We start from the raw sequence: 13,146 nt of genomic DNA, 5'->3' as shown, positions 1-13,146 counted from the left end.
ACCTGTCTAGGCATGGTCTCCAGCTTCTTCCCTCTAATCTCTCATATAGAGCATTTCCTTCGATCTTTCCTTAGGTGGAATGCCATCGCTATTCTCGGTGGCAATTCGAGGACACTGACAAGGTAACACAAATCACTTCTTATTCCCAGCAAGGTAATTCTAGTTGTCAAGATTCCTCATTTTGATCGCCATGAATAAAATTGATTCAACATTCAAGCCACAATGTTGTTCATAGACCTCCCCAAAACGCCATTTCTCCTCTGGGTATATATACAATCATACAGAGACACAAACCGCCTGGACCATTTAGGTTTGTTCTCGCATCAGTCCCCATGGACCATTCTATTCATATATCTTCTGACACGATCCATCTTATTCACGCTGCCATCTTGGCTCCGACAGGTCGACTTCCTGGGGAATGGCTGGACCATCAACACTCTCACGAGGGGTGTTGCCCAAGAGAGCTTCTCGGTCCTTCTTCTCCTTCTCCAACTTGGACTCCTTTCCGGCAGCTGAATCATCCTCCTCTTCTGGGACTGCCACCAGACCTCTGTCGCTAGTCCAGCTGACTGCTCGCCCGCTGCTATATCCTCTTGGCCGAGTGGGGGAAAGCGTAGCTCCGGTAGGTGTAAGTGCCCCAGGCTCTTGAGCTTCGCCCTGAGCCCCAGCGTAGCTAAAGTCTCCGCTTCCAATACGCTCTTTCGTCACGGAGCCGCGGCGTGCTACGTAGTCGTCGAACTGGGTATCACGCTTGTGCGAGTATACGCTGGGCGTTCGCTGGACAGTGCCCATTTCGACAGATTCACGCTTAGAGATGATGCTCGATCTGGAAGAGGCTGAGGAGTAGTGCTTGTCGGTTGACTGTCGAGCGTATGAAGTATCGCGCTCAACATCGTCGTTGAAACCATACGGCTTGACGTTGACAGGGTGGGTATATTCGTCATAAGCGGAGAGGCGACGGTATCTCCGCACTGAGTAGAATACCAAGACGAGGGAGGTGATGCTAGTGGATGTTAGTACAAGAACCACTGATAAGGTTCTGTGATGACGGGGACTTACATGAAGGCACAGTCCAATGCCAGAGCTACGAGTGAGTAGTGCTTATCGTGCTTCTCGGTGTAAACAACAATGTCAAGGGCAAGAGTGGCAATAGCACAGGTCAACTTGATGACGTGCGTGAAGAGCATAGTCCACGGCGTCAAGGCCTCTGCAAAATATTTGGCGATTTCGACGAAACTGCATAGAGACGCGACGAACCACAGGGCCACATTGGTAGCCTCCCATCTATTCGCACGGTCAGTAAACAATGAACTTGGCTAGGTGCTTCTTGTGCCCACTTACACGATCTCAATTGTAGGGTCATCATTCTTTTTGTCCCCATCTTTGTTCGCCTTCATGCTGTCGCCCAGTCTATAGGCGAAAAGGCCCATCATGCCCATGGAAAGACATAGTTGAATGGCCCATGTGGGGACGAGGACTATTGCACGCCATTTTGATCTGTCAAATTGTGCCTGAGCACGATGGTTTCCGTTTAGAACCATGCTGTGCCGTCGGTGTTTCTTTATGTTGTGAGTGTTTTTGAGGTGTCTGGTGAATATGCCCCGGACTGGACTGTGCCGTTGTCCGTTTCCTCTCCTTCAGAGTCTTGTTTTCTCAACGGTTTTGATTTTGGGGTTGTTCGCCTCTCATACAGTAACAGACGGTTACAGGTGTGAAATCACGGTCATGGGGCTGTTTGGGTATTCTGTTGTGTTGTGCTCTGTAGCTGTCGTGCCAGTTCTGTTTCGCCTTCGTCCCGCGTGCGTTGTATTGTATTGTGATTGTGGTCCTGCAAAACCTCAAGTTTTCTTATTTTTCAAGAGTCGGTCATTTGAGCATCAACAGTTCTTGTCGGAGAAGGGGGCCAGCCTTCTTATTTATTTACTGCCAGCTACTGCACTGGACTGCATACAACGAATCAAGCCTCTGCCTCCGCTCCCCGCAGCCCGAGTGAACTCAGCCCTCTTGCTCAATATCAATGGGGCCAGGGATGGTGAGCCATCGCTCCACCATTGTGCAGCCCAGAGTGACGCCTTGCCGGGTTGCTCAACTGAAATTGGGCTTAGTGCTGATGGAGGGCTACGGCTGAGAGGAGAGCTTGCTGACAGATGGTTGAACAGCTCAGACAGAGGGGACTTTGCAACATGACACAGAGCTGTTGATTTGCTGGCGGTAAAACAAAGTCCAATTCTGTTCACTACGATTAGTTACAAGCCTACGAAGAGATGGTTTGGGGGGACTCGTCAAAGAAAGATTGCTCTTCTCAGAGTTGAGATAACAGAGTCAGCCTCGAAGTCAGCTGGGCTTTTTCAGCTTCAGCCATAAGAAAGGGAGGAAACAAAAGCTGCAAGCCATCCTCTTTGCCTCTGTCTTACTACCTAGCCTAGCTAAAACTCAACGGCCCCTCCGGAGACGGAGTTGAGGGGGTCCTCGAACGGTAAATGAAAGAATCCTTCCAAACTGACGCCAGGGTTAAGCGCGAGGCAGCGCAGTGCACACGCCAAGGGCCCTCTAGGACTTGAAGAGAGAGGCATTTTAACGCCCATGGCTCCAGGATCGAGACCATCTTGGTTCTTGAAAACGGCAAGGCTGATTTTGAGTTTCATTTTGAAAAACGAGAGTCAATCCCCTCTATCCACTCGTTAGTCCTGTAAATAGCAACAAGAGGAATTATAGACTGTGGTCATGACACTGTTGCATAGTGGACTCAAATCACCAAACTTTGCCTAGAGAGAGGGGGAAATGCATTGCCTCATCGAATATCCCAAGGAATCGAGCTTGAGAAGGGGGAAAAGTGGCGATGGAATAGGTAAAAAAGTGCGCTGAGTGGGGGCTGAAACTAGGATGTATTCACCAAGAGGTTGGGTCGGTCAACGGATGAGAGTTGAGAATGAAATCATGAGGTACCGAGAATAGAAGCCATGACCAAAAATCTGGGAATATCATCTTGGCTGCATAGAGTGTTATTAGCGAGCTGCGCCTCGATCCTTTCTATGTGTCGGTCTGTTTCTACCAACGAGCTGGTCTTGATAGACAGAGGAAGAATAGTCACCAAGTATCCGTAGCAGCAGCAGCAACGACAAGGATTGGATATTTGGCCACAAATAATTGCAGCTACGGAGTAACTATACAGCTAGAAGTTGGAAGGACTGAGACTACTCGTAGGGCCTTCCAATAGTTGCCAAGCCATGTCATCACAATTGGGGATCTAGGGTCTGTGGGGGGCTCGAGTTGAGTGGATGGTTTTTCAGGGCCCGCAAGGCTGATTGCGGTCACATCGCATCATGTAGGTAGCTTGAATAGGATAGCTTCGATGATGTGTTTTGACTCTATGCCAGGACGTTGTTGTGAGACTTGTATGTCGCTTTTTCCCATGGGTCTTAAAATAGGTTGAACACTATGACCTATTTAGGAACATAGCATCACGTTCATTCGAAAACTCAACGATACCTTAGTAGTCTAGGCCTACGTATACGTAGTATTTAATAAGGAGGATGCCAGCTTACTAGATGCCCGAAACATGTCAACTCTTTTAGGTATTCAATGCGGTGACCTGGCCCCCCCTCTTGAATCATCGGATCGAAACATGATTGGCTAGCTCTCATTCAACTTGGCCACTATAGCGAGATAAACAACGCAACAATGGAAGAATAGTGATGAGAAGGACTTCAGTATAGATTTTGCATAATAACAAACCAATCTCACATTCTTTCTTTTCACTGCCACAGAGTTTCACGAGCCAAGCGGCTTTACTTTACCACGTCAAAGATGACTGCGTCTTACAACATAACTACAAGAAAGACAACATGATTTCACAATAGCTCAAGTGAGCAGTGCTTCCATTTCTCGAACCTTACATCCTATTCTAAACAAGCCCAAAAAATCAACCGCTATTATTGTCTTGGGATCCCTCAAGTCATCGGATTGGATTTGGTTGGATTTTGTCTCTTTGCGCGAAGAGGCAACCGTCCCGTCCGTCCGTCCGTCTGTTCATTACGAGGTCCACCTCCATCTCGAGCACCCAAGTACCTGGGCCGAGAGTTTATTAAATCAGTACTTCTTCTTTTGCTGTTGTTGCTGCTTCTGCTGGGCGATGGCTCGCTTCCTGGTGGGGACCTCGGCAGCGTTGAAAACAACAACGTTGCCCTGTGCGTCTGTCATGGCGGGAACGTTGACATCGACTCGCTTGACTTGGAAGATGTTAGATGGTTTTTTTTTTTTCCATTTGAAATGGAGACAAGTTTGTAAACTTACTCAAGCCGGCAGAGGCAGCAGAGACAAGAGCGATAAGGGTGAAGAGTTGGAACTTCATCTTGATTGATTGAAGGAAAGTTGAGTGATTGTAAGTTGGTTTGGTAGAAAATGAATTGAGGTGTCGACCGGCGACGAGAAAGAAAGACTGAACGGAGAAACTAAAGTGAGGAAGAGTTTAGATTGAGATGCTCAGCATGAGGAGATACTTGGCTTTGGCTGGAAAAACACGGCTATTTGTACTACAGCTCTGCATCTCAAAGATGATATACCTCCCCCCCAGATTTATGTTTACAACTCGAGACACCGAATAAGCTTCGTGAGACGTGTTTGAGGACATCAGTCCCGGTATTCAAGCGCCCACTGCTACCTACTCCATGCGCCTTGTTCGGGACCTGAAGTAGCCGACGCTTGACCTTCAAGAGCTTCGTAAGCTCTTGAATGTGAAATCCCAGCATTAAAGATGAATCATCAAGAATTAAGAGTCGGATCCTGGGCTTGAAACATGGAGTTGGGCGATTCCGTAACCGGGGCGCGATGATCAAACTGGCGGCTGTCCACCTTCCGGTTGCAAGATGATACTTGGCTTTGTATCAGCATCATCGCTACAGCTTGCTTCGCCTCTCCACGATTTCTCATACCCTGGTATCATATTGTCATATTTAATGCCCACTGTAGCGTAGTAGTTGTTTCATCCGATCAAATTCTCTCTTTTCTCCAAGCAAAGATTACCTTTTAAAGTTAGATATGGACGGGTCCCAGTCCGTTACGGGAAAAAAGGTTAACTTGACTTCTAGTGGGCAATGATCGTGGGCCCGGTGATTCAGGCCTGAACCGCCTTAGTAGAGATACATTAGCTCAAGGTTCCCGCCTTTAGAGGATAAGCCAGCAGAGCTTCCTTTTCCAACCATAGCAATTATGACGCTTTTAGCTTAATGCAGCTTTTCCAAGCAATATCCTAACTCTAGCGGCCTTGAGCCCCTCTTCATGACTCTGTTAGTTGAATTGTATTGGTCTTTAAATTGGGTTTGTTGTCACTGAGTCGAGCACACCAAGTTCCACAGAGTGAATTACCCCTCCATGTTTAACCATCTCTCTCTCTCTCTCTGCTTAATTCATCTGCTTCTCTTCCCTCTTCCACACTCTGCAGTTGCTATCCTCTCCATCGCATTCTCTACTTCGGTGCCTCTACGTCTGACAGTCTCTTTCGTCCCGTGCTCTTGCTCAAGGCGCAATCTCTTGCCGCCTCTGCTTCCAGTCGTAACAACCACTCCATTTCTAACAAAGTCTCCTGACTCTTTTTCCAGTCTACTTATTCCGATGGCTACCAAGGAACACTGTCTCACTTGCTTTGAGACGCTCGATGCTCATCTCAACAACCGAAAGGCCCTGACTTTGGAGGAAATCCAGGAACTTTCGGCTCCTTCGCCAGAGTCGGAGCTCACGTCGCCCAAAGCTCTCGACGATCCCAGCCTTCAACATCTCGCGGTCCCTGACGCCAGTGCTTCATCCTCGTCTTCATCGACCTCGCTAAGTGCCTCAACACCCGCTACAAGCACTTCTTCCCTGCCTATTCCCCCAAGCTCCGCCCCGCTATTCGTGACATGGAACACCATGGACGACGGCGAACCCATGCTGCGCGGCTGCATCGGCACCTTTGAATCTCAAGATCTCTCCGAAGGCATCCCAGAGTACGCTCTCATATCCGCCCTCCACGACACCCGCTTCTCTCCCATCAGAAAGTCTGAGCTGCCGACGCTGCAGGTCGCAGTCACGTTACTCACCGACTTTGAAGAGGTCGATGACATCTTTGACTGGGAGATTGGCGTTCATGGCATCCGGCTCTCCTTCCACGACCGCGGCCGCCGCTACGGCTCCACATATCTCCCCGATGTCGCCTCTGAGCAGGGTTGGACCAAGGATGAGACGTTATTCAGCCTCATCCGCAAGGCCGGGTGGACTGGCAGCCGGGGCCGCTGGAAGGACTTGGATCTCAAGGTTACGCGCTACCAGGGCAAGAAGACTACTCTGGAGTATGATGACTACAAGAAGTGGCGGGACACCGTTGAGGCGTGAGCTGGTGGTTTAACAGATGCTGCTTCTAGACTTAGAGGCCCTGGCGTTTATGGTGACACAAGGGTAAATCTCTTGATGATGACGATGATGATTTTTTTTCCTCTTCTTTTATTCTATGCTCATAAGGTAGAGTTGGGTTTGTCAACACCCTCATCTAACAGTCAGCTACAGACAATAAACCTCATTCATGATTAATCTGAACTCAGAAGCTTGGTCTTCAAAATCGCAACATGCGACATATCACTTTTCGATGCAACTACTAGTAAGACTTGCGGAAACTGATAATTCATGGGGCAATGCTGCATTACTATTCTTAATCCACGTCTAGGTAGGTACTGACAGGATTACATAGTCGTTGACAAAGTATTCTGACGTCCGAGCCACATTGTGTTAACGCAACTTGCCTGGCCAGTTGACAGAATACCACAAAAAGGGGCGTCAAATACTTGACAGTGCCAACAGTTCCCCAGGTGAAAGAAAAAAACAAAAGAACAATGCCCATGCAGATAGAACTCCTGATGGCAGATGTGTGGGGGCTATCCCTCCCTTCCCCGAACAGAACGCATCTGTTTTAAAACCAAAAATTGACGAAAAAAATCCCAAGCCCTTCGCCTAGACGCCGAGGTATCCCTGGTATATGATGATTTTGAACCCTTTGAAAGATCCCTCCCAACAATGACGCACAAAGCCTCTTTTCCTTCCCCCATGATTTTTGTTCTCCCTTGTCCATCCATACCCTGTATTTGGCCAGTCCTGTTTACCAACACCGCAGACTCTTCCAGAAGCCACCTTCCTTTTTCCCTCCAAGATGATCATCCTGCAAGGTCGGCCCTCGTACTCCCACAGCACGCTTCTCATTCTCGCTATCAGTTGGCAGTGGCGTTAACGGCTTAGTCATACCACGCGCGTTCGAACGTGCTGAGTCGTTGCCTGTGTTGGCGAGTCGTCGTGCCTCAACCACGCGGCGCACAACGAGCGCAAACGTTTCCTCGATGTTGACCTCTAGACGCGCACTGGTTTCCATGAAACCGCAGCCACGTTTGCGCGCCCACTCAAGACCTTGAGCGGCGGGGACCTGCCTGCTCTCTTGCAAATCGCACTTGTTGCCGGCGACAAGCTTAACTGGAGGGATGGTGCGCGAACGGGTGTCGTGGCCAGATTTTAGACCTGCGCGGCGTGCGCGGTCAGCGTTGTCGAGGCGGGTCTCGGCCTCCATATCGATAAGCTCGTTGAAGTGCTGAAGGGCGTCGAGTGAGTCTTTGGAAGTGATGTCGTAGACGAGCAGGAAAGCGTCAGCACCAAGGTTGGACGACGCCCACATGCCTCGGTACTCCTCCTGGCCAGCCGTGTCGGTAAGGGCGAGGTGGTAAGTAACTCCATCTATGCGGCGCGTCACACTGTATGAGTCCTCAATAGTTGGGTCATAGTCTGATGTCCATTGAGAGCGGACGAGTCGCAATGTAATGGAGGATTTACCACACCCGCCGTCGCCGCAGATGGTGATGGATATAGGGACAGGTGTTTGTATCGGAGCCGTCATGTCGAGTAATGTGCTATGTCGCTTGCGAAAGCGATCGGTTGGTGAGTTTGTGTGTGTGTGTGTGTGCTATAGAAAAGAGAGGTAGCTAGCTGGTTGCGCAATTGGTTGTTGCACAGTTCGAGCTATGGATTGTCGTAATAGGTACAAAAATAAAACGGGTATGGGGGGAGCTAAGAGACGGAGCTCTCTAGAAACGGGCGCGTCGCTGAGGGCTTTGTATTGCGGTGGTGTATAAATCCAGGTAGCTTTTTTCTTGGATATCGTAGTGGGCAACGTTGTGCAGATCTAGACCCTGAGTTTGTCTCGTATCGTGGTGGATCGTGATAGTCGTCGTCGTGTTGGTTCGCAAAAATGGGCAGCGAGGCGTCAGGTTTGTGTATGTAATGATTGGATATAATATAATATGAAAGTAAGGATCGATGCTGGATCGTAGCGTTATGCAGTATGATGTTATGTGATGTGGTAAGATAGCTCTGAGGTCCGAGTTTCTGGCCAGATAATTGCAAAAGGATGCAAAGAGTTTGAATGAGTGGAAGAAAGAGGGGCTTTTGGTTTCTAAGACAGTTCAATCCAGTGGAGGGTGGGAAAAGGATGACGAATGTGTGGACGAATTGGTTGATGACCCGGCGCAAAAGCAAACAATTTTTATTCTCCCTTTTGTCGTCGTCTTTTTTGTCCGTCTTGTTGAAGAGGAGTTTGGTAGGGAAAGGAAGCTGGTAGCTTATGGTAGGTACAAAGGGGGGGTAGTGAAAAAGGAATGACACAATAGAGAGACAAAGGATGACTGGAAGAGAGAACAAAGAGAAATGACAAAAGGGAAATTGAAGCGAAGAGTTTGTTCTTGTTTCTTTTTCCCTCTTTCTTCTGCAAGCTCTCTCGGTTCTCTTTCAAGATACAGCCATGGTTTCACCCTGGTAGCGGGATAACGGCTGAAGGTGCCGCGGTCAAGTTCAAGGCAAGCAAGCCTTTGGATAGTGGAGGCAGACAGGCAAGCTAGCAGGGTTAGCGTACGGTACTGCGCTGTAGCTAGCGTACCGTATAACTAGAGGCTGCCTGGGCATGGACTAACAGAAAAGTTGGTACCTGCACCACTACACACCTACAGGTACCTATGAACGGGACTCAAAGCTTGGGTAGAGATGGGACGCGGCAGGGATTGAAGACGTTTGTGGCGCCTTTAGTTTAGTCCGAGGCGCAGGGGTAAAAGGTAAAAAAAGGTGAAGAAAAGGAAAAAAAAAGTGTACCCAAATGGATGCATAAATATGGTGTCTTGATTTGGGCATCACGCATTAGCATTAATTTTAGATTTGCCATCTGTCTCCGGTGAACGGATCATTATGTGATCTGCAGATGAACATAGAGGTGACATATACCTGCTTCTTATGGAGGCTAGAATTTGACATGAGATTAAAATACCAGTATAGATTACCAGTACATATGGATACCCAATTGGCCATCTTTGACAATACAGTTAGGTTAGGTAGCATCGTACTCAAAGTCAGTGGCTGCGCTCCATCCCGAAAAGCTGGTATGCGGTGATGTGCGATGGAGGTAACCGAGAAGCGACAAGGGATGGATGGGATGGCTGTCAACAGAAATCAGGGGCAAGCAGACACTCTCTCTCACTCACTCTTTCACTTTTACTTTCACTTTCACAGCCTCCTTCAAGCTTCTATTCTCTTCTCTCAACGCGTCACCCCATCGTATAAGTGAAGCCCCTGTTTATCCAATGGTTGTGCTGATCCTCAATAAGCTTTCCGTTGATAACAAGCCCGAGGTTCGCGAGGTCCGCAAGGTCCGCAAGGAAAGGCGAGAGGCCTTATCTTCTTTGCTTGTCCGGGGTCTAGGAGAGAAAAAGGTAAAATCTACCGATCAAGGCAGAGATTTTCCTCGCTTGAAGCCCGTCTCCAAACCTGGGAGTTGCAGCCCATGTGGAGAGAGCCTGCACATGCACCTCAATATCAAGTGACAAGCTCGCAAGCCAAGCCTACGACGACCAGAATTAAAGCCTGAAAAAGGATGATTATGCATATATGAAGAGAAGAGGAAAAGTAAGCCACAGTATCTATGCATGTGCAATGTAACGGAAGAGCGGCATGCAGCCATCCCCCAATACAACCTCTTTATTTCATCTCATCTAATCCTTCTCCGCAATCGGCCGTAGCTTGGGTTCCTGTTGGCTTTAATATCCATGTCCTTGATGCAACCGATGTGATTGAATATCACAATTGATGTGGTGCAAGTGATAACTTGATCCTTGCCAGATGACAATTTGAACTTCCATTATGGTATATGTTCCCCCAGGCATTCCATTTTCACCTTACAGACTCATCATGCTATGTAATATTTAGGTACCTACCTACCTAGGCAGAGGTATTTCCCCCGCACTCATAGATACTAGAGTATCTAATTGTTAACCCCCAAACATCCATATCTTAGCACCTTAGTAGTCTTGTTGCATAACTCTATTAACAAACTTTCGGTTCTTATTCTGCCCATAGCATAACTAAATCCAATTGAGTTCGGCGCACGGACAAAACACAATGGATCAATATATAATTTATCACATCAGGTCAGGTCAGCTTGAGTTTGCTCTACCGTGCACTATGAAATTGATATAGGTATCCCTCGAAGTCTAATATAAAATCGATAGATGCAGCTTTATTATAAAAAATAGGGCTCTTAAAGTAACCTTAATCTTATATAAATATAAAAGTAATACTTACTATATAACCTATTTATCTTTCTTTTAATATAAAGATATTAAAAGATTACTTTTAAACCCTTTAAATATAAAAAATTAAATATTTATTTATTAATTAATTTATTTAATTTATTTTATTTTATTTTTTATTATTAATTAATCTTAATTATAATAATAAAATAATAAATAAATTAAAGCCTATATATAAGAGTTTATAAAAGTCTTATTATTATTATTATTATAAATAGAAATTAATTTATTTTAATTATATTATTTATTTAATTATTAATATAGCTATAAATAATAATAATATTTAATTATATAGCTATTAAGCTAGTCTTTAAAAGTTAATATAACTTAAGAGAGAAATAACTTTCTTAATAAACTTAATATAAGAATAATAAAAAGGAATAATAAAAAAGGTAATAAAGCTATAAGGCTATATAATTTAATAAGATTTAATAAAAACTTAATATTAAAATAAATATATAAAAAGAATTTAAGATAATATAGTTATTTTTCTTTATTTTTATTTAATATAATAATTATAATAAAAAATAATTAAATAATTAAATAAGATATTCTACTTTTAATATATAGTATATTAAGTTAATTTAATTATAATTAAAATATTATTATATTATATTATTATATTATATAATTGCCTAAATTAATAAGGTTAAAATTACTATTTAATCTTTAAGGCTTTAGATTAAGTTAATTAATTAACTCTTAATAAGCTATATAGTTTAATAATTTTATTAAAGTATATCTTAATAAACTAGAATTAATTAATTAAGGTAAAAAATAAAGTAATATTAATAATATTTAGCTATAGACTTTTATATCTTTTTTTATTTCTTTAGATCTCTATATATAATATATATAGAGTTATAAAGAAAGAAGACTTATTTAATAAGTATTATTATAATTTAAAAAGTAACTCTAAAGAGATTATATTCTTTAATAAATTATACTATTTAATATAGTTAATAGAGATAAGGCTTCTTATTATAATAATTATAATATTTTAATATATTTAATAATAATAGCTTTTTTATAAATTTAATTATAAAGGCCTAATTAAAGAAACTCTATTAAAGTTAAAGTTATAATAAAGAAATTTATATATATATAAAAGAGTTTAATATAAAGTTTAAAAAAACTAAATAAAAGCTTATATTATAGTTAAATTAATAAAGTTATATAATTTACTTTCTTTCTATTAACTTAAATATAATATAACTATAGTAATTTAAATAATATTTTTAATAGGGGAATAATAATATTTATATAGAAATAAAAGCTATAATAAATATTAATAAGTTTAATATTAATTAATTAATTAAAATAGCTTTTTTTAATTATTATTTAATTAAGCTAATTAAATTTATTAATTTAATTAAAAAAGTTAAAAAAAAATATTAATTAATTAATTAAAAATTAAAAAAAAAGCTTTTAAAACCTTAAATAAGGCCTTTAATAATAATAAATATCTATTTTATTAATAAAAAGAATTCTTAAAGGCCTTAAAAGATAAATTATATATAATCTAGCTTAAAGATATATAGTAAGAGGCTATAGTAATAATTAAGATATTACTATAAAAACAGGAAATTAATATATAGGGTTTAATTAGAAAGGGTCAGTTAAGTAATTTTATAGGTTCTAGGTTAAAGGAAGGTTTTGTAGGTTATGTAAGGTTTCGGTTACTCTGTGTAAGCAATAAACAAGTAATCGCATGTGCACTATGAAAGGCTCGAGCCATCGTTTTTTCTTTCTTTCTTACCACAACTTGGACATTGTCTCAGTTACATTAGTGCCAGTGCGGACGAACTGAGCTGCTCTATCTCCTGTCCGAGTCCGAGTCCACAGTAACGTCGTTGACTGGACAGAAAATTCGCGAGGATTAGCAATAGTCTTCACGGACCTCGTGATCTTCGGGTCTCAGACATAAGATCTGAGACTTTTTTGTTTTTTTTTGTTTCTTTTTTGTTATCCTTATTCCCATGTGGAAATCAGCCAGTCTCGAACAGATACGCAACGGTTCTCGAACATGGCGCGATCAACAGTCAAGACGCGTCTGAGGTTCAGGATTCAAAGATGAACAGGGCTGCAGTACGATCATGATCGTCGAGGTTAGGAGAAAAGAAATTGTGCAAGGGTTAGGTTTGAATCACTGTTTCAGTTGAGCTGATGAGACCCTGAAAGCGTTGAAGATTTCAGCCAAGACCTATTTCGTCCATCCAATAGCCTGGTCACTATCTACCCTGTACCTTCACCAAAGTTCAATTATCTCCTATGCTTGGACACGAATGTTAACTCAGGTAGGTCTGTATTGTCGAGACTCAAACTGTCAGTAGAGGCTTGTCTTGTCGTTGATAGACTTAACCTTCCGGAAAAGACTCGGTAGAACCAATTGGCTCTTTCCCCAGAAATACGCAATAACTCCCTCGAGTCACGAGACATGAGAAGGAACTATGGCTTTCCTTTCCGAGTCGCAAAGTTTTAGATGACTCGGCCATTTTATGTTTCT

General features: G+C 43.2%; 4 protein-coding genes across 4 annotated transcripts; 1 reads left to right on the top strand and 3 right to left on the bottom strand.

The window, feature by feature from the left end:
* Positions 1-372: 372 nt before the first annotated feature.
* On the bottom strand, positions 373-1,541 carry FPOAC1_010785 (uncharacterized protein; the record flags this gene model as incomplete). The annotated part of the gene is made up of 3 exons (XM_044855174.1): positions 373-1,003; positions 1,060-1,284; positions 1,342-1,541. The coding sequence occupies 3 exons, from the start codon at positions 1,539-1,541 to the stop codon at positions 373-375; spliced, it is 1,056 nt and encodes a 351-aa protein (XP_044702487.1).
* A 2,548-nt stretch (positions 1,542-4,089) lies between these two features.
* On the bottom strand, positions 4,090-4,351 carry FPOAC1_010784 (uncharacterized protein; the record flags this gene model as incomplete). Its single annotated transcript, XM_044855173.1, has 2 exons — positions 4,090-4,229; positions 4,294-4,351. 2 exons carry the CDS (start codon positions 4,349-4,351, stop codon positions 4,090-4,092), a joined length of 198 nt encoding a protein of 65 aa, XP_044702486.1.
* Positions 4,352-5,610: 1,259 nt separating this feature from the next.
* Positions 5,611-6,366, top strand: FPOAC1_010783 (uncharacterized protein; the record flags this gene model as incomplete). The annotated part of the gene is made up of 1 exon (XM_044855172.1): positions 5,611-6,366. The coding sequence occupies one exon, from the start codon at positions 5,611-5,613 to the stop codon at positions 6,364-6,366; it is 756 nt and encodes a 251-aa protein (XP_044702485.1).
* Positions 6,367-7,123: 757 nt separating this feature from the next.
* Positions 7,124-7,906, bottom strand: FPOAC1_010782 (uncharacterized protein; the record flags this gene model as incomplete). The annotated part of the gene is made up of 1 exon (XM_044855171.1): positions 7,124-7,906. One exon carries the CDS (start codon positions 7,904-7,906, stop codon positions 7,124-7,126), a length of 783 nt encoding a protein of 260 aa, XP_044702484.1.
* Positions 7,907-13,146: the final 5,240 nt, after the last annotated feature.

Source organism: Fusarium poae, chromosome 4 (genome assembly GCF_019609905.1).
Source record: "Fusarium poae strain DAOMC 252244 chromosome 4, whole genome shotgun sequence".
NCBI classification, from domain to species: domain Eukaryota; kingdom Fungi; phylum Ascomycota; class Sordariomycetes; order Hypocreales; family Nectriaceae; genus Fusarium; species Fusarium poae.
This window is presented reverse-complemented; position numbering and strand designations above follow the sequence as displayed.